The sequence below is a fragment of the Aspergillus steynii genome (assembly GCF_002849105.1).
Source record: "Aspergillus steynii IBT 23096 chromosome Unknown P170scaffold_4, whole genome shotgun sequence".
Taxonomy (NCBI): domain Eukaryota; kingdom Fungi; phylum Ascomycota; class Eurotiomycetes; order Eurotiales; family Aspergillaceae; genus Aspergillus; species Aspergillus steynii.
Window position 1 is genome coordinate 286,737 of NW_020194401.1, and position 19,224 is coordinate 305,960.

The window sequence follows — 19,224 nt, forward strand, 5'->3', positions numbered from 1 at the left end:
GTAGTATGATCCACCAATCGCAGCCACGAAATAGAAGCTTCCTGTTCCCACTGTCTTTAAGTTTTCTTGTCTTTCACTATTTTTCCAAATATTTTCTCGTGGTATCATTACACTCCAGGTTTAAGTGGCTTTTCTCGGGTGACGAGAGCCTACACCCTCCTCCCAGTTCCAATATCACTGAAATGAAAGATTTATGAATTTTCGGAAGATGGAAGCATTATAGTCATTGGATCATGAATGCAAGCAGACCTAGGATATAAACCAATTAGACTCATGGTCCTGCTTATCACGCTCCACATGATTCCCCTCCCTCCCCCTGATCCACTCATCCTTTAACTTAGCCACATGATATCGAGTAGTCCATCCAAGGTCCCTCTCAATGCCAGACAGCAACTCAAGGACGGCATCCTGCTCCCGACGCTCCTGAAACACCTGCCCTGCAACAAACAAGGCCTGTACGGAATCAACCCTGAACGAATCCGTTGAATTGGCCAGACTAATACCACAAACCTCCCGAGCATGATAAACGACTTCCCGAAGCGCATGTCTATATGATCTCAACCGCGCCGAGACAGTCGATCGAATCGCCGTTGACTCCTGCGGTTCGTTGGCTAAAAGCAATATCTTAGCCTGATGATAGCTTTGGATCGTAGCCGCACAAAGCGGCACATCGAACCAGATCTGCTCGAACGTATCAAAGCTCAGCTCAAGACCCGACGCAGCACTACCCAGTTTTCTAGTCCTCGCCGTCGCACAGAACGTCGACGGAAGAGAATCATGCCATCGGTCCAAATCACTCATCAGCAGATTCCAACGTTCTAGCAAATGCTCCTGATTCAGCCCGATCAGCGGCCGTTCATGGTGCGGTAGTGCGTTGTTCGCCGGGACCAAAGCGTCGCCGGCAGTGAGGTGGTTTGCGATTTTGCCGAGGATCCACGTCAGCTCGTTGCTTTTCATGTCTTCTTCGAAGCCGGCGGAGATTTGGCTTTCCATTACGTCGAGCGGGCTGTAGGGGAGAAGATCTCCGTTCTCGTCCGTGGCGAGACCTGCGTTCTGCCAGAGACGCATGTCTTTCAGGTCCAGTCGTGTTGGCGTCTCGCTTATGACTGGGTTTGTTAGGGCTTATCTACATGGATGGGTTGTTCGGAACTCACAGGCACACAACAGATCTTGCCTCGCCAGGCTCCAGAAAATCGGGCCCTTGATGGCTGTCTGGGGAATGATGATTGATGAGTGACCCGACACAGAGGCAGACCTGTCATCGAAGAGGGGTAACGCGCTCAGATGAGCTCTCCATGCACTCCCCGGGGCATCCATCAGCTCAAAGGCGCAGAGGATTGCGACGGCCGCTAGCATTTCCTCCTTATCGGGGAGATTGTTGGCATAAGATTCCAGATTGACGGCAACCTTTAGATGTCCAAGGGCTTGATCGTAGAACCTCACGGAGTGATATCGCCAGGTTTCTTCGTTTGAGGAAGGAAGGCCGATGTAGCTGGGAATGAACCTGGAGTTTACCCCGGTTTGGCCCATGACTCGACAGACATGTAGAAGATGCTTTGCAGAGAGAGCGCAGACTGCCGATTTTAGTAAGGTTTTGGATGCTGCAACGACAGGCACTTTTGAAGAGAAGTATGAAGTGGTGTCGAAAAGGTCCATCCTTGATCATCATTAGCATTCGCTTTAGTTTGAATGAATGTAATGGATGTATACCACTGGCCTGGACCTTGCTTGAAATGCCGTAGGAGATATGAAACAAGAACTTTCTCGAAGGGATCATTCCCTGCTTGGCTGGTGCGGTAGATAGAATCATGTTCTTGTGGTGTTTGATGCTCGGTCGTAGTGGGTGTATGATGGAAAGAAGGCGTCGCAACGGGCACATAATGTGACGCTGGACGGGACGTTGGATGGGATCCAGGAACATTGTCTTCCTCGCCAGCATCTACCGTCCGGCCTGTCCCAGCTTCCTCTCCAAGCACCGGTGTGCCATTGGTCTCTATGACCCTCGAGGACTCATTTTCCCAAGCATCTTCCACCTGAACAAAGGTGACTATATGGCGTAAGTATGTCGAAGCACACCTATTGAGTAGAACATACGCTCGGTTGGAAGGTCTACCCAGGTAGTCTCCTCTCTGGACACGGCCTGGTATTCCCGCTGAGTACTCGTACGTCTTCGTTTGCGGCCTGGGGTTGAGTCGATCTCCTGGCTACGGAATACAGACTGTTCTCCATAAACACAGTCCCGAGAAGCTTTCATACACTTGTGGCATGTTGGCTTGGACTCGTCGCATTTCAACTTCCTACGTTTGCACGTCAGACTGCAGTGTGTAAGTGACGTTCGGAATGAAGAAGAATGTAAGGGATATGCACGTACCAGCCGGAGTAAGAGCGCATGTCCTTGGGAGAATATCACATATCTCGGCTGTGCTCAGAGAATGCCGTCGGGTTGGAAAAGAGCCGAGCAGGCCAAATTCGAGTAGTGGCAAAAGGGGAAATGTTGCCGAAGATCACGTGATAGTCATGGCCCCCCAATGCAGTAAATTTAACCACTTGTCGCTTTTCATTCTCACTATTGAAAATAGTTATAATCAAGTCTCTGGACGAGTAAAAAACTCTGCGCTATTAACAATGGAGATACATATTTTGGCAACAGTTGTAAAGAAAGAAGAAAAGTTAGAAAGAAAGGCAAACCCCCTTCTCTGGGACAATGGAAACATAACACAATAACTCCATGAGCCCAATTCAAGAACACTGGAATACCATTCTGTATTCCTCCGATATATATTTGTGTTGCTTAAGATTATGCGATAGGAAGCAATTGCTGCCACGCTCCCGTGCTTCAGCCACACTCCGTTGGCAGCCCGTCTGGCTCTCGCTTAAACGGTTTAGTAAGACTCCACGCTGTGGCAAAACCACCCGGACGTGGCAGTAACGCCTTAGATAAGACGACCTCCAAAACTTCCGCTCCCCACTTTGAGCCCATCCATCTTCAATCAACCCCTACACAGTCGACATGGCCAAGTCCAAATGCTCCAAGCGCAAGCGCAATGCGCAAGCCAATCTACCACAGAAACTGACCAAGGTCGCTCCTCCCGCCGATGTCACAACGCTCGACCCCACGCACCTCAACACCATCGTCGCCGACGAGGAGCTTGATATCACCATCGAGACGCTCGCTGCCCTCACGCAACACCCTGGCTTGACCAAGTCCAAAGCATGCAAGGACCTCCGAGTCGCCGTGTATGACTTCCGACAGGCCTGTACGACAGGCGCCAACGCAGCCGAGGGCGCCAACTTGACCGCCCGAATCACCGGCGCCCTGGCCGACGAACAATACATCGACGCGAAGATCCTGCTCGCCGAGCTGAGGATCCGAGGGGAACAGCCCAAGATTGGAGCCCTGTGTCGCTGGGTCCGTGATTTGGACGTGGTCAGCGGTCTCGCGAAGCAGCCCAACGCAGTCCAGGCTCCTCCGCCGCGCAGCGAACGAGACCTGCAACTCCTCAGCGTCCTCGATGCCATCCTTCGCGTCAGCACCCCGATTGATACAAACCCAAATGCCATCGACTCGCCCTCCTCGCCCATCGCCTTCCAGCCGACATGGGACCTCCGTCCCTCGACGGCACCGCTTCCCGTCTACGCCTCCGTCCTCGACAAGTCCATCATGACCCACGCCCCCAAGTCTCCCTCCGCCCTGCGCATCATCGAAGAAACCCCCGGTCCCCTCCGTAAACCGCCGAATCACCACCCTGCCATCCTATATACCACCGCCGAGAACGCCGTCCCCCTGGCCGCCACTGGCCCCTCCGCAACCTACAACCCCCATCCCGCAGTCCCCGGTCTCGGCCTCGCCACGAACATCCTGTCCACAGACGAGTGCCAGGCCATCATTGCTGCCGGCGAATCCGTCAACTTCCTCCCCGACGCACCCTTCCGCGGAGACGGCGACATGAGCATCCTCGCGCACAACTTCTACTGGGTCGTCGACATGGCGTTCCACGACCTGCTCTGGTCGCGCATCGCCCCTCACGTGCCGCAAACGATCAACGGCCGTCGAGCCCGCGGCCTCAACCGCCGCTTCCGCGTCTACCGATACGTCCCTGGCGCCGAGTACAGATGCCATATTGACGGCGCCTGGCCGCCGTCTGGCATTCTCCCGGACGACACGTACGTGTACGACGCCTCGCCCGAAGACAACAAGCAGAGCTCCATGTATACCTTCTTGCTGTATCTCAACGACGAGTTCGAGGGCGGCGAGACCACGTTCTTCATTCCCGGTGTTCGGGAAGGCGTGCTCAACGCGTACCCCCTGCGGCCGGTGATGGGGGCCGTTGCGCTCTTCCCGCACGGAGAGTCCAATGGGGCGTTGTTGCACGAGGGGACGAGCGTTACGAAGGGCGCCAAGTATATCATCCGGAGTGACGTAGAGTATGATATAAAACCCTCTGAAGAGTAGATAAGACGACCAATAGTGTAGGTCTTCGTTTTGGCATAAAGTTCGAAAACCATTGTATATAATCGATCCCCTTCGGGCACAAAAGTGTTACTTACATGAACGGAGCAATCAGACTGCACCATCTTATCTGTCACATTTGGGAATAGGGCTGAAATTTTGTACCAAACAGAAAAGTGGTCTACACTACTACATACACAACATGATCAGTCTCCGATATCCACCATATCTGATCTCTAGCAACATGTCTATGGAGTACCGCCATACGCCTCATATTTCAAAATCTGAGCAGACCACTGCATACAACAACCATGGCCAAATGACACCGGACCAGCAGAAAAAAAAAAAAAAAGAAAAGAAAAGAAAAAGAAAAAGAAAAAGCTGTCGCCCAAAATTCCAATACTTCAAAATCCTAACTTCCATTCCAGCCTTCAACCCGCTGATCAAACCTTCCAGATCCTTACTCCGTAGCACTCGCGCGTTGCCCGGACAAGCTAAACCGGCGCTTCTGCTCCGGGAAAGATCTCCACTCCAAAACATTACGTTGCTCACCAGGCATCTCCACCCCGGGGAGTGGGTCGCGCACATCCCTTACGGACGACGCTGTCATCGAGGACAGGCACGGAGTAACGACTCTTTCCGGCAAGACCTTGCCTAGTATCGGAGATGAGTTCTCGCGCGAATGAAGCAATCGACGCTGTCACTTGCATACCACGATATGTCACACTCACATTAGTCAGTTGTTACTAACACACTGTATACGGAGTGCTACGGAGTAGAGCGGAGTGGAGGAATTCTCCGTAGAACTAACGATTTATCAAACGATATCGGTTCCGCAATCCATAGTCTCTGGGCTGTCGATCCCCTGCCGCTGCCTCCTCCGTGTCTTGACTCCAGCCCTGCTAGTGACGCAGTGACACAGGGCGTGACAGCCGTCGTGAATCTGTCTGTACGCAGTAAAGATAGGACCGAGAACTACGTAAGTGACTGGCCAGTTCGGTGGAGAACGGAGTCAAGGCAGCGTTAGAAACGGAAAAGTATCATACGAGCAAAAACAACCCCCCGAATCTAATTAAAGCGCCAACAATTAAGGTTTCGGGGAATTCAGCGCCGTTGACAAGGCCCAGAAAGAGCGAAGATGACCCGCCGGACTGGATCTCGGCGCATCTCCGCCACTCACAGCGCGCAGTGGATTTAGGCTTCCCCTGGTGCGGCAGTCGCGCGTAACGTGTAGATTAACGGGGTTGAGACGGAGTTGTCCAGGAGTAGGCTTGGTTTCGAGGTTTCGCCGAGCAGGTTTCTATCCAATCTGTTCGTCGTAAGGCTCGTAGACTCGCTCTAGTGTGTCTGTTTATGTCTGTTTCCGGGCCCACCGGTTTGGCGTCTGCCGTGTCAACGAGTCTAGATTGACAATCTTTCCCCTGTCGTGAATGGAGGGGAAGTTGGCGCGCGAGAATGGTGCACGGAGTAAGTTCAGGATCGGGCTGGTGCTCCTTTGGACTCTGTATCACTGTCTGTCCTGCGTGGAGGGGGGAGAATATCGACCCACCAGCCCGGGGGGTCAATGGACAGAAGTCGCGAGAAAAAAAAAAAAAAAAAACATCGTATGAAGTATGCGTATCATGACTATCAAAGCATCAAACACTCTCATTGACGCGAACGCTAGTCGTGACATGAATCCCTGCATGCACGATGCGCTCCTGCGACCCGTTCTGACTGGTCTCCACCTCCGCCTGGCTCTCCCCGACCACCGGTTTCAACTTGATGCTATTCTGGTGTCCGGTCGACAGGCCGTTGTACGTGCGCCGGGTGGCCGTGCCGTACATTCGTGACGGGCCCATGGAGCCGCCTTTGCTGGATAGGCCGAGCATGCGCTGCAGGGCGGGGAATCGGTAGCTGATAAGCGATTTGAAAGAGGGGATGCAGGCGATGAAGATGGCGACGGCGACTTCAACGCAGGACCAGTTCATTGTGTCGACCAGGACCCCTGTGATGTGGCGTTAGTGGTGTTGAGAAAGAAAGTAATGTGGGCAACTCACAGGTGTGGTCCTCAGAGAACTGCGTCATGTAGGTGATTCGAATGATGCTCGTTACGCAAACACTAGCATATCCACGTTAGCGTTTCAATTCCAATCATTGCGCAAAGGATCCAGCGTACAGAAGACCCAGACTGAACATCAAGACCAAACCTATGCGCTTTCCCAGCGTCATCTTCAACTGGACCAGTTTCGGCATGGGCAGCGCGAAAAGAGCAATATCGGTGCCCAGCTTGACGGCAAAATTCACGTAATAAAACAGATTCATGTCGACGCAGACACCCTCCACCAGACCCGTGGGGTCCCACGCCTTGTGAACAGGCTGACACTGAAAGACTACCACGCAGACCTCCGCGATGGTTTCGACGACGAGAATCCCCAGCACGCACCAGCAGGCAATGCGGAATTTCTTTCCCGGGAAAATGTGTAGGTAGAGGAGGCAGAAGGAAACTTTGATAGACCCGAGGGCGAGGACGTAGGCGACCATGGTGACGAAGTCGAGCTGTGAAGAGATCGAATATTATTAGTGGTGTTTTTGCATTGATCGGATAGATCGCCATACCCTCAAGAACATGCCTCGGGTGGTGAAGTCTTGTATCGTTCCAATGTGTTTGCCGAATCCATACTTGGTCACTGAGACGGACTGTTAACCGCCATTCTAGGTCCATCCATCGCAAGACTACTTACTCTCCATACAAGTCACGCATAGAACAACTGTAAATACCTAAATCAAACACAATGGCGTTAACAATTGGACCAGGAACAATGATTGAGAATCAGCATACCCAGCTAACCACACACAGCATGTCATCAATATTGAGTCCAGTAAGATACCTCATCCGGACAAAAAGACGCACCGCCAGGCCCGCAGTCGCGATTACCAGGAGAATCACATTGCAGAGAATGATCTCCGGAATGCGGGACTGCGCCAGGTAGGCAATTCGCTCCGGCGAAAGCGATCTCTCCCAGATCTCTTCCATGGGCAAGACCGGCAGGCCGTCTGAAGGAAAAGACCGAAGGCTAGTCAAGCGAGGAATGAAGGAAGTTACATTTGCGAAGATTTGCAGTCGACGAGAGAGAAGGTCATGGCGGCGATTCTGCATATAGCTACTAGTTATGCCCCCTGTGGCTGGCAAAACACGGACCTGTTTCATCCATCAACCAGCGAGTGGGGGGCCTTGAACCACTCTGTCGACACACTGACTCGACACGTGGAATCCTCCGCCGACAGACGATGTCGCAGGCTCGCCGCTCCGTACGGAGTCAACGGGGTACATTTAAGATTAGTGTCATTTCACGATTGAGACAGATCCAGACCGCGGTTCAGGAGACGATTTCCTGCCCCGCCGGGGGGTCCACTTGGTGAATATCGTGCAACAGCAGCCTGGTCGGAAGAAGCCTGCTTGTTCGGCAGTTGCCCTCGCACTGATCTCATGCAGCATGTTTCTTGCCGGTTGGATTTCATTTCGGCAATGTAGTGTTGGTTCTAGTGCTTGGTTGGAAATATCCCGTATCATGGCGACCGTGAAGTCCAGGAATCTCATCACGGATTTGTCTCCCCACTCACTTTGACGTCAACTAATCTTAATTTAGTATTGTGGTGGCTTAGAAATCCTGGGTACTACTAATATACTGAGAAATCAGGCATTAATCAAAGTCAAATAAAGTGCTCAATAATAAAGTTATTAGCTGGATCCGTGATCTCCTTTTAACCCGGTCTATCGCCAGAAAATCCTCCTCGGTGGTTAATCTTAATATAATTTAATAACGGCCACCATGAACAAGCAGGCCAAAAGGGGGTAATTAAATTGGCTTTTTCTAGAAGCAAGGGGATTTTCGAGAAGGCGTTGCGCGTTGCAATTTATTCTAGCGCGGGCTCAAATTGCTCCCGTATAGGGGCAAATCCAGTTAAAGCGATTCCTACTACAAGTTGCGTGTACTGCGGCTGGGTACAGAAGCAATGCAAAAATATGTGAGATTCTGTGGCTTGAGATTTTAACGTCAACCCAGTGTTTAAATATAGAAGCTCGTCTCCAACTTCAACGGCCCTGCATCGCTCAGCCCTAAATCTCACAGTTCGTTAACATGGCCTCCCGCGACCGTGACAACCATGGTGGCAGTGTTGGCCGGGGAAGGAACAAAATCCTTCAAACTGATCTGCAGAACTGTACTATATTTATTCCTTCTCTTAAGCAGGTAGTATATACGACCACAGGGTGTGGAAAATAGGGCTTCCCGTCCGCTCAGCCGTACTCAAGCCACACGCCGGTCAGTTAGTAGTTGGGTGGGTGACCACCAGCGAATCCTGACTGTTGTATATTTTGTTGTTTTTTGTTGCCTCTTCCAAATGTTCGCTTATTTTCGTGGAATTTATTACCACAATTTTTGTCTTTTTTCATCGGTCAGTGTGGTCAAATCCTTTTCGGCTCGCGTACATGGAGATGGTAGAAGTCAGGCAGGTAAGAGCTATTAAAAATGCCATGCTAATTTTCTGCTTGGAGTCGAGGGACTCGGGTTCAAGGCTATTATCAGTGATCAGAGCCAGCCTGCTTGCGCTTCAGAGCCTATAATTCTATATATCAATTTAAGATAATATAAGAAGGAAGCTTAGGAATATACCTTTCTAGCCCGCCGGGCCTGGCTTTTTAAGGTTTTTGCAGAAGGGATATTGGTATTAATATCAGATCTTGCAGTTCTATCCACAGTACTGATAGAAGCTGCTGCTATGTTCTTTGGCACCGATGAACGTAGTGTAGTCGCGGATGCAATTAACATGTCGTGTTTGTTATTCTCTTAAACAGTAACAGTGCCAGAGTGGAAGGCACTGGTCAGAACAAAGCAGTTGTTACACTAACAGTCATTAGTAAAGAAGAAGAAAAGAAGGCAATATACTGACAGCTTGTATAATTAATGACCGGGAAAAAAAATCTTAATGAAAAGACTGTAATCTTTTATTAGTTCTATTCCAGATTCGCCGGGCAAATCTTCCCTAATCGTCTAGCCATGACAAATCTGCTGGCTATGATGGCAGTACTTTCCAGAGCAAAGGAAGATTCATTACATACCAAAAGCATTCCCTCAATTTGAGTCCGTTCGGGACGCAACTTTTTTCATACATTTTTTTCAAATTTCATGTAATCTTCAAGAATTTCATGTATGTAAAAAAGTGACTTTTTGCTGTATATCGCACTAAATTGGTAGGCGTCCGTCATTGCCCTGTTTTGAGAAGTACGGCTTTTCTTCTGCTTAGGAAGCCGTTAAAAATCCAGGGAATTTGAATGAAATGTAAAGAAAAGGGAATTTCAAAATGACAACATCCTTAGAGTCCGTGCTCTCCAAGAGCTGAAGAATGGGCAATGGCTTTTGTATGAAACAGATGCCATTGCCCATTCTTCAATTCTTGTTTGACGAAGATGATTCATGCATAGGTAGAAATAAATCCGTACTTTATTTTGTCTGGTTTCATGTGCTCGGCTATCTGGCCTTGAAACAAAGATCAGTTTGAAGCTATACATTATGAGCTTGCAGCCATTCCACATACCTAGGACGCGGCGCAGCTTCAATGGCATTCTCTGGGCTTGCTCTAGGTCGTGCTGGGGAGCTACCCATGGAGACTTCAGCTCTCCAACTATCTTCAAGACGCCGAGCTCTGTCAGACAGACGGTGTCTGGCACCTTTGCCGTAAGGACCCGTGGGCGAGCAGTGGAATTATGAGGGGACATGTCGATCCCGAAGACCTTGCAAATTGCCGAGAGCACTTGGCCAACGTTTGCGCTAACTCTGCCCAGCACTCCAGTTTCATCCCCGCATCTGATATGTTTGTTTTTCAGGCTTGTGGCGGGGACATCGAATTGATGTCTGAATGAGAGGACCTGACTACCCCACCTTGTGGCATCGCTATGCCTGCGGACATCCGTAGCGAAGGAGTCCCATTGTTCGAGGGGGCCGAGAAAGTCTCGTTTGTGGATTGCGCTTTCTGATGTTCCCTCGGGTCCCTCTAAGAGGTCCGGCAAAGCCTCTCTACTTAGGTGGCCGTTGAGCAATTCCTGTTGGCATTTTGATTTTTGGAAGAGATGAGGGTTTGAATGAAAATTGCAGCAGCGGGTCAAGCACTTAAATATTGAGAGGCTTTCTACGCAGAAAAGTGAAAGAAGGGACTATGGCACTGAAATTCATCTTCATAGTGAATAGGGACTTTTGTCGACTGGAACCTCAGCCTGCCCTGCAGTGAATGGTTATGACCATCTTTTGCCTCTAATTCTTTTTCTCTTCCAACTAGAGCCATATTATACAAGTTTAAGTTTAAAATTATTATAAGATCTATTTAGTAGGTACTGAATCTACAAGAATACACTTATTTTATCAAATGAATCATATTTGAAACGGTATGAAGATACTAGTAGAATGGATTGCAAAAAGCTGATCTAGTTCGAGTAACAAAGCAAGATAATAAGCAAACCAAACTCCAAGAAATCCAAGAAAACCTAATGGCAAGCACGGATGCGAAAATATGCCAGAGAACACTTGTCATACGACACGAGTGAACACAACTAGTGGCATGCATCAAACAAAGCTAGGATAGATGACAGGTCCACGGTGAATTCTTTCAATTTTCACCGGACCCCGAAGATGTATACCCCCGGCAAATGTAACAGGGTTCTGAATGGTGAATGGAAACTTAGTGAAACCATAATGACCCTCGGTATCAAATAGCAGTGGAATAATGAGCATCTCCGCAATACAGTACAGGGCTTGATAATCGGAAGCACAGGGCGGCATGGAGATCTGGAAATAGCTCCAAGCACAGTGACAAAGTGGTGTCCTGCTGTCCCACAACCCGGTTTCTATGCGCCAGTTAAGCGCCCTCTTGATGCCCCAAAGCACCTCTTGGACATTGGTCGGGTCAACTGATACGTCCAGTTCAAACATGAGCTTGATCACTGGATCACTCAGTTTTGGCAGCGGTCGCGGGTGAATTTTGTATGTATTGAAAAAGCTCACCAGCGGCTTTTGGACCTCACCCTGACTCTGAAGATAAACAGATATGGTATCCACTTTGGCCAATTGGTTCCTGTCTTGGAGGTCAATTTCGACTGAGAATGTTTTGTTCCGAATATCGACTGATTTCAATTGCAGAACACCATTTCGGACAAACTCAATGACCAGATGATCAGCAAAGTACTTATTGCGGTTAAATGGTACCATTTCCAAGAAGTCTGCCGGTAGACGGAAATTGACTATCGACATGGACGCTGGATTAGTTCCGTCGGGCTCATCAACGTCGCCAACAAATTTGTACAATTCACCGTAAGGGCAACTGTTCTCTGCTTGCTTAACACAAAGCCTGTCTATCGCAAGAGCATCAGGCTCTTGACCAGCATAACTATCAATCTGGTTCCTATATGAATTGATCACGTCCCAGTCAAGGGATTCAATCTCCTGGATCTGTTCCATTGTCAACAAGGGATATTCCAGCTCGGCTTGCTGGGCAGATTGGGAATGGTCCGTCAACATGGGATATACCACCTCAACCTCAGGCTCTTGGGAATTCTGCCCTCCAATATCTAGGAGTTGAATATCATTCGTGATCTCCGTGGACATCATGGAATCGATTTCCCTATCCGAGTAAAGACCCTGCTTGATTGTTTCTACATGCTGATCTAGGCTTGGCACACCCTTTTGAAAGATCTGCGTACTTGGAAGCCCTAGATCCTCAAGTTGGTCTAGTTCAATCTTAATCAGGTTGCAAATTGACTCGATGTCTGCCCAATCAGAAAAGTTGGTTGCGGGTTCAGTCGAGTTTGAAGCCGTCTGCCTCGCCTGGCTTTGCTCAGCGCTCATCTTGGGCAATGTCGATCTCTGTTCAATAAGTGACAGCTGCTCAAAGATTCTATAGGGAATATTGCTTGCTGGAGCTGCTCTCGAGATGAGACTCTAGATTGGTAAGACAGCCTGTTCGAGCCCTACTTATATAGTCGCCACGGATGGTATATTCTTTATATATACAGAGGACAAAGTGCATTTCTACTCGAAAAGAATGCTTCCACTAGCTGACAGCTTCTTCCAAAAAGGGGAAGATGGAATAATCAAGTAAGTTATTGTTGAGACTGAACAGTCGGAAAGCTCCGGTCTACTCTTTTTCTTGTGCTATAATTCAATAAATTTTTTGATCACCTTCGGTCGGAAATATGTACAACAAAGAAAAAAGGAAGTATTCTAGTGGTAATCCCAGCTTTCGCTCGGGAGGTATACGGATAGTTCTTGTAACAAAGGACCCGGATCGTGAGGCAAGACATAGTATCTAGCGGATGCGCGGCACTACGCATCCTTCTTCAATACCATTATTCAGAACTTCAAAGTAGAGCCTTAGCCTTCATTTAGAACACGCTCATGGTAATCAGGTTCTATCCTCATGTTACGCCTGGATCAAACCCATTGCGTTATTTGCTGAGATGTAATGAGATTACCTAGGAATACTATCCATAATGAGTAAACAAAGAAACCCCAACGTATGGAAACGTGATCATGATGTTAGCAGCCAACATACGTAAGGCTCAATTACTCGTCACTCGTCAAGCCACTAGCATAGTTGTCAAGAAAGACTGATAGTGCAGCGTCTATTTAAAATAAGCCCGGTTCTAAAGCCAGGGGTGTAGAAGTAGCCCACTTACAGATTTGGACTCCGTGGTCAAGATTCATTTGCATATACTTGGGTCTTTTCTAGACGATTTGAAGGCGAATACGATAAGCAAGTAAGCAAGTTCGGTGATTTTGATGCGACTTACCGCCATGCTAGCGCCGTCTTTCAGCCAGGCTTGAATTTCATGAGCTTGAGCAGTGGTGGCAGTCCAATAACCTGAGAGAACGTTGACATTGTCCGTGAAGACCTTCAACTTCTGGGTTCCCAGGTCTTGAAGCTCCTGGCGAGCATGTTGAATCTGTTCAATCTGCTCTTGTAGACCCTCTTTCTCCGATTGCTTGGCTTTGATATCGTTGGACGTGACTGAACAACTGTTAGATACAATGGGTTTCAATCCACGGGCTGTACGTTACCGGCAATGGCAATTGAAATGCCAGCGATGGACGCCGCCGTGGCACCAAGAGCAATCAGCCCGCCAATCTGAGTTTAAAAATCAGCCATGCTGCAAGAATAGATAGCGATTTACTCATACCGCAACAAAGGGAGCAAAAGGGCCAGAGAGAGCGGCGGCAACAGCCAGCGCCGGCAGCCCGACTCCAGCAGCTATGCCCAATACCATCAGCGACTTTTGAAGCTTCACCAGCTTCGCATTGAGTTCTGCAATTTCCTTATTCAGCTCTTTTATCTGGTCGTTCAATTCGCCTTCTTTGTCCTTCGCCCAAGTGCCGAAAGTCCCGACAAACTTGGTGAAGTCCGAGGTGAGCGAATCAAACCGATTCTTGATTGAAGTAGAATCGTCTTCAAATTTTTGAGTTTTCTGTTGCTTTGGTCAGCGCGCCCATGACTGAATGGATAGAGAGAGGTTGATGAGATTGATCACCTCTATATAATCTCCAATCTGCTTAATTCTGTCATCTACGCTGATCGTCTGGTCGGCACAAAATTGAACGATTATCCCATCAAATGCTAGTTGGGCGACATTAGTTCGCGACCTAGTAACAAGAGCAAAATAGTGGATTCACATTTTCCATACTGGCTGATGTCCGTGGCAAGCAGCCGACTATCTCCGAGGATGTCGTTGAACGTCTGTGATTCGGTTAGCCTGTCACAATGATCACAGTATAGGGTAATGGCCACCTTCTGGTGTTTCTCCAGCTCCGGCAAAAAGTTTGACATGTGGATTTGGTCGATTTCTGTGATCTTCAGCTCAATTGATTGAAAGACACCCCTGATCTCTTTGGCTGCAAGGGTGGCCTTATTCGCAGCTGTTTCAAGATGCTTTGTTGCCGAATCCTCTGATGCGGCCTTTGCAGCGCCGATGGCAAACGTTTTCTTGTCCTCCTCTGTATAAATTGGAGGAGGATGGTCCTTGGCACCGTCTGCAATGACACCTATTTCGGCGCTGCTGAGTGACTTTACCACCTCTAGGTACTTGTCGGGGGTGCGGGTGCTGCCCACAGCTTCGTCGATCTTCCCAACAATGGAATCATACGACGGGGGGGCCTCGCCGGCGGTGTACCTGGAGGTTGTAGAAGCCATGGCTTTTAGCTGGGAATTGATAGACACGATAGAAATTGCAATTGATGGCAGTTGGTCGACTGAGCATGAGGAAACGGAACCGCTGGTTTATCACTCACGGCTCTTGAACTAGCTTATTATGTCGTGATTCACTTTCTGTCAGGTAGAAGCATTGAAACTCAACGATCTGCGTTCAGCTCATTGATGTGTTGGCAACTTTCTGCAGGGCTATCTCCTGCATGGACTAGCTTTACCCCGACCCTAGATGTCCAACAATCAATCCGATTGAACAAGAATTTTAGCAGGGGCCTCCTGCCCCCCGGATCGTGCAGAAAACCCCTGACGCATTTAAGTATCAGGACGTAGGGAACCCCCTCGGCGGGAATTATAATTGGATGGTTGTCTGGCATCAGCTTCTGTGATGTAACGCCAAAGTGGAGTCTGGGCTCGCCTGGAATGTGAATATGCACATTCACCATACGACTTCATATATGACAGTAGGAAAGCCTACCGTGCTATGCTACGTGGTTAGTACTTCTGTTATTAGACAACAATTGGCTAGCTGACAATGACGGGCCGTGAGCTGAGATCTGTCCAGTATACACACATCACAGGTGCCGATCCATGTCGGGCTTTCCAACCTCCGCGGGTGTCTTCTCATTACGATACACTTTTACTCAGGCAAACACAGCGTATGATGCAATCAGGGACAGTTACTCCAATTCTGTATATAATTTGAGCGCACTGGCGGACTCACTAGCCCCGCCTCATGGTTGTAGTTGTTAGTTCTGTCCTACACTACCCATTTCTCCGGATGCATGTTCTCGATTCCTAGGGCGTAGCCTCTCAAATACTTTGACATAGCTTGGTCTGAGTGATCACAGTGCGTTAGCTACAGCCTGGAGGCTGGTGGCAAGAAGATACTAACAAAGTTTCACCCCTCTCTCAAGGTTTAATTTCATGTAATTAGGCCATTTCTGGAGCAATATCCGTCAGTGTGTGTGAATGCCGTCAGCACGCATTCTAGGAGGACCTACCGCCATACTTGCACCGTCGTGCAGCCAATCCTCGATCTCCCGAGCATCGTTTAGACTGTCTAGCCAATACTGGCCCACACCATCCAGATTTTTTGAAAACGCAGACAAGTATGAATTGACGTCGTTGTTGAGTCCTGAGCCCGCTGACGCGTATGCAGACTCCTCTTCTTTTCTGCGACCCCACTGCGCAACTAAGACGTGTGCAATTAGCGGACGGAGCATCCGACGATTTCCGTGTACCTACCAGCTGAACTAATGGCCAGGCTCGCATTCAGCCCATGATCACTCCCGACTCCAACGAGGCCGCCGATCTATCATTGCCCAGGTTAGCCAGGTTACACGCAGGGAATAACATCACGTACCGTCAAAAAAGCAGCCAGGTTGCGCGACAGAGAGAATGCCAAGGAGATCAGCGGATGATCAAAGCCAACATCTGGCGCAATTCTTGCAAGCGGATCTGCGTGTTCAGTCTCGGCCTCTGTTCCTCGGACCGGTGCGGCATTTTGCGCAGCTGCACCTGTGGTGCTGCGGACCTCGTCAATGAACGTGACATATGAGCTATTCAGGTTTTCAAGCCGATTCCGTATCTCCTTCGAGAAGGTCTCGAATTCCTGAGTCTCCTGCATTCTCAAATGTCAGCTGACAGTCTCTGGTGCAGGTCATACATACCGCGATGAATTCTGCGATCTTCACTTTTCGCGCCTCGAGTGACAGTTGGTCATTTGCACACAGGAAAATAACCTCGTCGTCGAATACTATGCGGCTTAGCTGTAGACAGACACAAGACTGCGGCAGTCCTACTGTCTCCATAGTCGGCGACTCTCCGCGCGTGGGGTATACTATCGAGCAGAATTTGTGTATAGGTCTAGCAAGAGCACGTCAATAAACTATGACTGAACATTCCAAGGAATAATTCGACCTACGCGAATCATAGGGATTACTCGAGCCAAGAATTGTGTACCGTGTGTTGTATCGATGATGAGAACCATGGTAAAGGCTTGCATAAATGCACCATATACCCTGAGAGCATTGGCTTGAGCTTCCTCGGCACTCTTCTCAATGACATCATCTATGTCATTGGAAGAAAGGGTCTGGGCAACAGCGATGACATAGTTTTCTTTCTCTACATCATCGAGGTGAACCTTGCTTGAGGATCTGATAACTACCTCCGCTTCGGCATTGGATAGCATCGATCCTACAACGAGATACTTCTGGGGGGTAGGGTTGTTGCGAAGTACGCCGCATAATTCTGACAGCATTGAAAGGTTGGAAGAAGATGACATTCTGCTCACGAAGATTCGGGGATTTACGTAAATGGTGTATTCAGAATCAATCACAGGAGTAGAGACGATGGTGGGGATTCGGTTTGTGGCCATGACTATTGGTCAAGCGTATTTATAGACCTTCAGCGCGGCTTGACCATTTGCATTTTGATTTCACATGCGACATAACTGGTTTCGGAGAACTCAGTGAAGTACCCATCTCCACCCGTCCCTCTCCATGCATGATGCATGTACGTACAGCTCAGCCAGGTCATGCGGGGCTCGGTTGCAGTGCAGCAACCAAGATGCGGCACGTAGTAATTAGTCCTGCAATAAGTTCGAGCAGTGGCTGGCTGATGGTTTCAGTACTTTTGTTGAGGGGTCTCTACTGCACCATCCATGACAAGGGGCCAGGCATATAAGTGGCTACTAACGCTGCAAAGCATCGTATTCAAATCATTCCTTTCCAAAAACTGCTACTTGCGCAGATTTCAGCATGGCTTCCACACTCCCCAGCTACGCAGCGGAAAACTCCCCTCCATCATACGAGCAGGTGGTGAAAAAGCTCGACAATCTTGTCGGCCCGAATCCCACGCCTGGAAAGGTGCTCGATGTCGCAAAGAGCCTTTCCAAGGAAGATCTCAACACGCTCGTCGAAAACCACGACAGCCACCTTCCGTTAAAAACTGACAAACAAAAGCAGGACTTTTCCATCGGAAGTGCCAAAACGGCATCATCCGACGAAGCTAGCAACTATATCAAGCCTGCGGCGTCCGCTGCGTCCAGAGCGGCAAAGGAAATCAAAGCTACCTTTCAACAGCTGCAACTGAAGATAGCCCAAGTTGATAACATTCATCATTCGAGCTTTTCAAAGCCGCTGCAGGAGCTTCAGAAGGTTTGGGCACTCTTTTACATCGGTTTCTCGTTTTCTAACGTACGTTGAACAGGAGTATCAGGACGTGCTGGGAGACAGTCGGCTGCTAGCAGTTGAGATTAGTCAATATGGGACATGTAAGTCGTGTTTTTATTTTTCATTGGACAATGTTAATACTAGCGTACACTCAGCGTTCGACCTCGTGGTTATCAAGTTCTGCGGGGATGACAGCATCTCCATTACGGAACGACAGGAACGTATTCATTCCTACATCAAGGTATTATAGGCACTGAGATGTATCCCAATATGTTCCATGTTTAAAATCTTCTAACATGGCTATATAGAAAGCAAGCGAATTTGAGGTAAAGGCAAAAGGCATCGACAACCGATTCGAGGGACTAGTGCAGTCTTTTTCTCAGCTGGTCAATTCATTCTCTGAATGGGCGAAAGACAGAGAAGGCGAGCTCACGGAGAAGATAAAGAAGCTGGATGATGAGCTCAAAGCGCTCAATAAGAAACTGTCAGCATTGCAAACTGCCCAGCTCTCAGTCGCTGCTGTTGGCGCTGCCGTTCTCCCAGTGACCACCATCCTATCTACTTTATTCCCTCCTTTTTCCTCGATCATCTTGGTATGTTTAAAACCATTCTCAATTAGTACGCTAGGAATGGATTCTTAATTAAGCTAACTGGTGACCAGATCGGTGGCCTTATCGCTGCTGGAGTAGCTATTGGGACTTCAGTTGGTCTCATCATTGCAGCCAACGGTGAGTGCCATTGCGTATACATGGATCCAAGCTATATACTGAACGGTAATAGCCGTAAAGGACGAAATCGAGGATAAAACCAGTGAAAAGAAGAACCTTGAGAAGGACATCGAGAAGATTCGGCAAGCACGACAAGAACTGGTCCTCCTGGGAAACAATTCTCTGAGCTCATTCCGAGCATGTGTTCAGGTCCTCTCTGGATACTGGAAATTCGCCATCAGGGACGCAAAAGAAATCGAGACGTGGCTTGAAAAGGGGGCCCAGACAGCGGTAGGGTCATGATGATCATAGTTATCCGATTGAACGTTGGCTAACCCACATATCAGGATCAGCCCCAGTACATGAAGGCTAATTTAAACCACGCGGTGAACAATTGTAAGTACCATTTATTCTTGCTCTTTAACATGGTGTCCTAACAATCATAGACCAAGTCATGGCACAATACTTGAAGGAGTATGCTCTGGGTGTTGAATTGGAATGAAGTAATCTGTCGAGCTCATCAGACTCAATATATTCCCTTATTTCCAATAGCTGATTAGCGTAATATTATTTAGAGCGCGGGCAAGGAATGTAAGCCTGATAATAACTAGCTGTCCCTGGTCGAAAGCCTGCCAAGAGTCCAAAGGCACAAAGAAGGGAAATG

General features: G+C 48.8%; 8 protein-coding genes across 8 annotated transcripts; 2 read left to right on the plus strand and 6 right to left on the minus strand.

Annotated features, from left to right (window-relative positions):
- Positions 1-249: 249 nt before the first annotated feature.
- Positions 250-2,433, minus strand: P170DRAFT_407372 (Zn(II)2Cys6 transcription factor; the record flags this gene model as incomplete). Its single annotated transcript, XM_024846678.1, has 5 exons — positions 2,372-2,433; positions 2,095-2,315; positions 1,711-2,047; positions 1,155-1,657; positions 250-1,106 (listed from the first exon to the last, which is right to left on the minus strand). The coding sequence occupies exons 1-5, from the start codon at positions 2,389-2,391 to the stop codon at positions 250-252; spliced, it is 1,938 nt and encodes a 645-aa protein (XP_024704000.1). The 5' UTR covers positions 2,392-2,433.
- A 563-nt stretch (positions 2,434-2,996) lies between these two features.
- P170DRAFT_436465 (prolyl hydroxylase family protein) lies at positions 2,997-4,586 on the plus strand. Its single transcript, XM_024849162.1, has one exon. It carries the CDS (start codon positions 3,011-3,013, stop codon positions 4,451-4,453), a length of 1,443 nt encoding a protein of 480 aa, XP_024704001.1. The 5' UTR covers positions 2,997-3,010; the 3' UTR covers positions 4,454-4,586.
- A 1,501-nt stretch (positions 4,587-6,087) lies between these two features.
- On the minus strand, positions 6,088-7,466 carry P170DRAFT_509444 (uncharacterized protein; the record flags this gene model as incomplete). The annotated part of the gene is made up of 6 exons (XM_024854675.1): positions 6,088-6,437; positions 6,490-6,551; positions 6,609-6,988; positions 7,049-7,119; positions 7,174-7,210; positions 7,272-7,466. 6 exons carry the CDS (start codon positions 7,464-7,466, stop codon positions 6,088-6,090), a joined length of 1,095 nt encoding a protein of 364 aa, XP_024704002.1.
- Positions 7,467-9,982: 2,516 nt separating this feature from the next.
- On the minus strand, positions 9,983-10,208 carry P170DRAFT_475049 (uncharacterized protein; the record flags this gene model as incomplete). Its single annotated transcript, XM_024853213.1, has 2 exons — positions 9,983-9,993; positions 10,028-10,208. 2 exons carry the CDS (start codon positions 10,206-10,208, stop codon positions 9,983-9,985), a joined length of 192 nt encoding a protein of 63 aa, XP_024704003.1.
- Positions 10,209-11,049: 841 nt separating this feature from the next.
- Positions 11,050-12,327, minus strand: P170DRAFT_475050 (uncharacterized protein; the record flags this gene model as incomplete). The annotated part of the gene is made up of 1 exon (XM_024853214.1): positions 11,050-12,327. The coding sequence occupies one exon, from the start codon at positions 12,325-12,327 to the stop codon at positions 11,050-11,052; it is 1,278 nt and encodes a 425-aa protein (XP_024704004.1).
- A 717-nt stretch (positions 12,328-13,044) lies between these two features.
- On the minus strand, positions 13,045-14,665 carry P170DRAFT_359049 (uncharacterized protein; the record flags this gene model as incomplete). Its single annotated transcript, XM_024844330.1, has 8 exons — positions 13,045-13,103; positions 13,158-13,206; positions 13,272-13,489; positions 13,540-13,606; positions 13,659-13,943; positions 14,007-14,092; positions 14,149-14,212; positions 14,264-14,665. 8 exons carry the CDS (start codon positions 14,663-14,665, stop codon positions 13,045-13,047), a joined length of 1,230 nt encoding a protein of 409 aa, XP_024704005.1.
- A 772-nt stretch (positions 14,666-15,437) lies between these two features.
- On the minus strand, positions 15,438-17,057 carry P170DRAFT_475052 (uncharacterized protein; the record flags this gene model as incomplete). The annotated part of the gene is made up of 8 exons (XM_024853215.1): positions 15,438-15,514; positions 15,573-15,621; positions 15,682-15,872; positions 15,926-15,992; positions 16,044-16,301; positions 16,351-16,436; positions 16,483-16,546; positions 16,605-17,057. 8 exons carry the CDS (start codon positions 17,055-17,057, stop codon positions 15,438-15,440), a joined length of 1,245 nt encoding a protein of 414 aa, XP_024704006.1.
- Positions 17,058-17,439: 382 nt separating this feature from the next.
- Positions 17,440-19,062, plus strand: P170DRAFT_509445 (uncharacterized protein; the record flags this gene model as incomplete). Its single annotated transcript, XM_024854676.1, has 8 exons — positions 17,440-17,838; positions 17,891-17,954; positions 18,009-18,094; positions 18,162-18,446; positions 18,515-18,581; positions 18,634-18,851; positions 18,908-18,956; positions 19,007-19,062. 8 exons carry the CDS (start codon positions 17,440-17,442, stop codon positions 19,060-19,062), a joined length of 1,224 nt encoding a protein of 407 aa, XP_024704007.1.
- Positions 19,063-19,224: the final 162 nt, after the last annotated feature.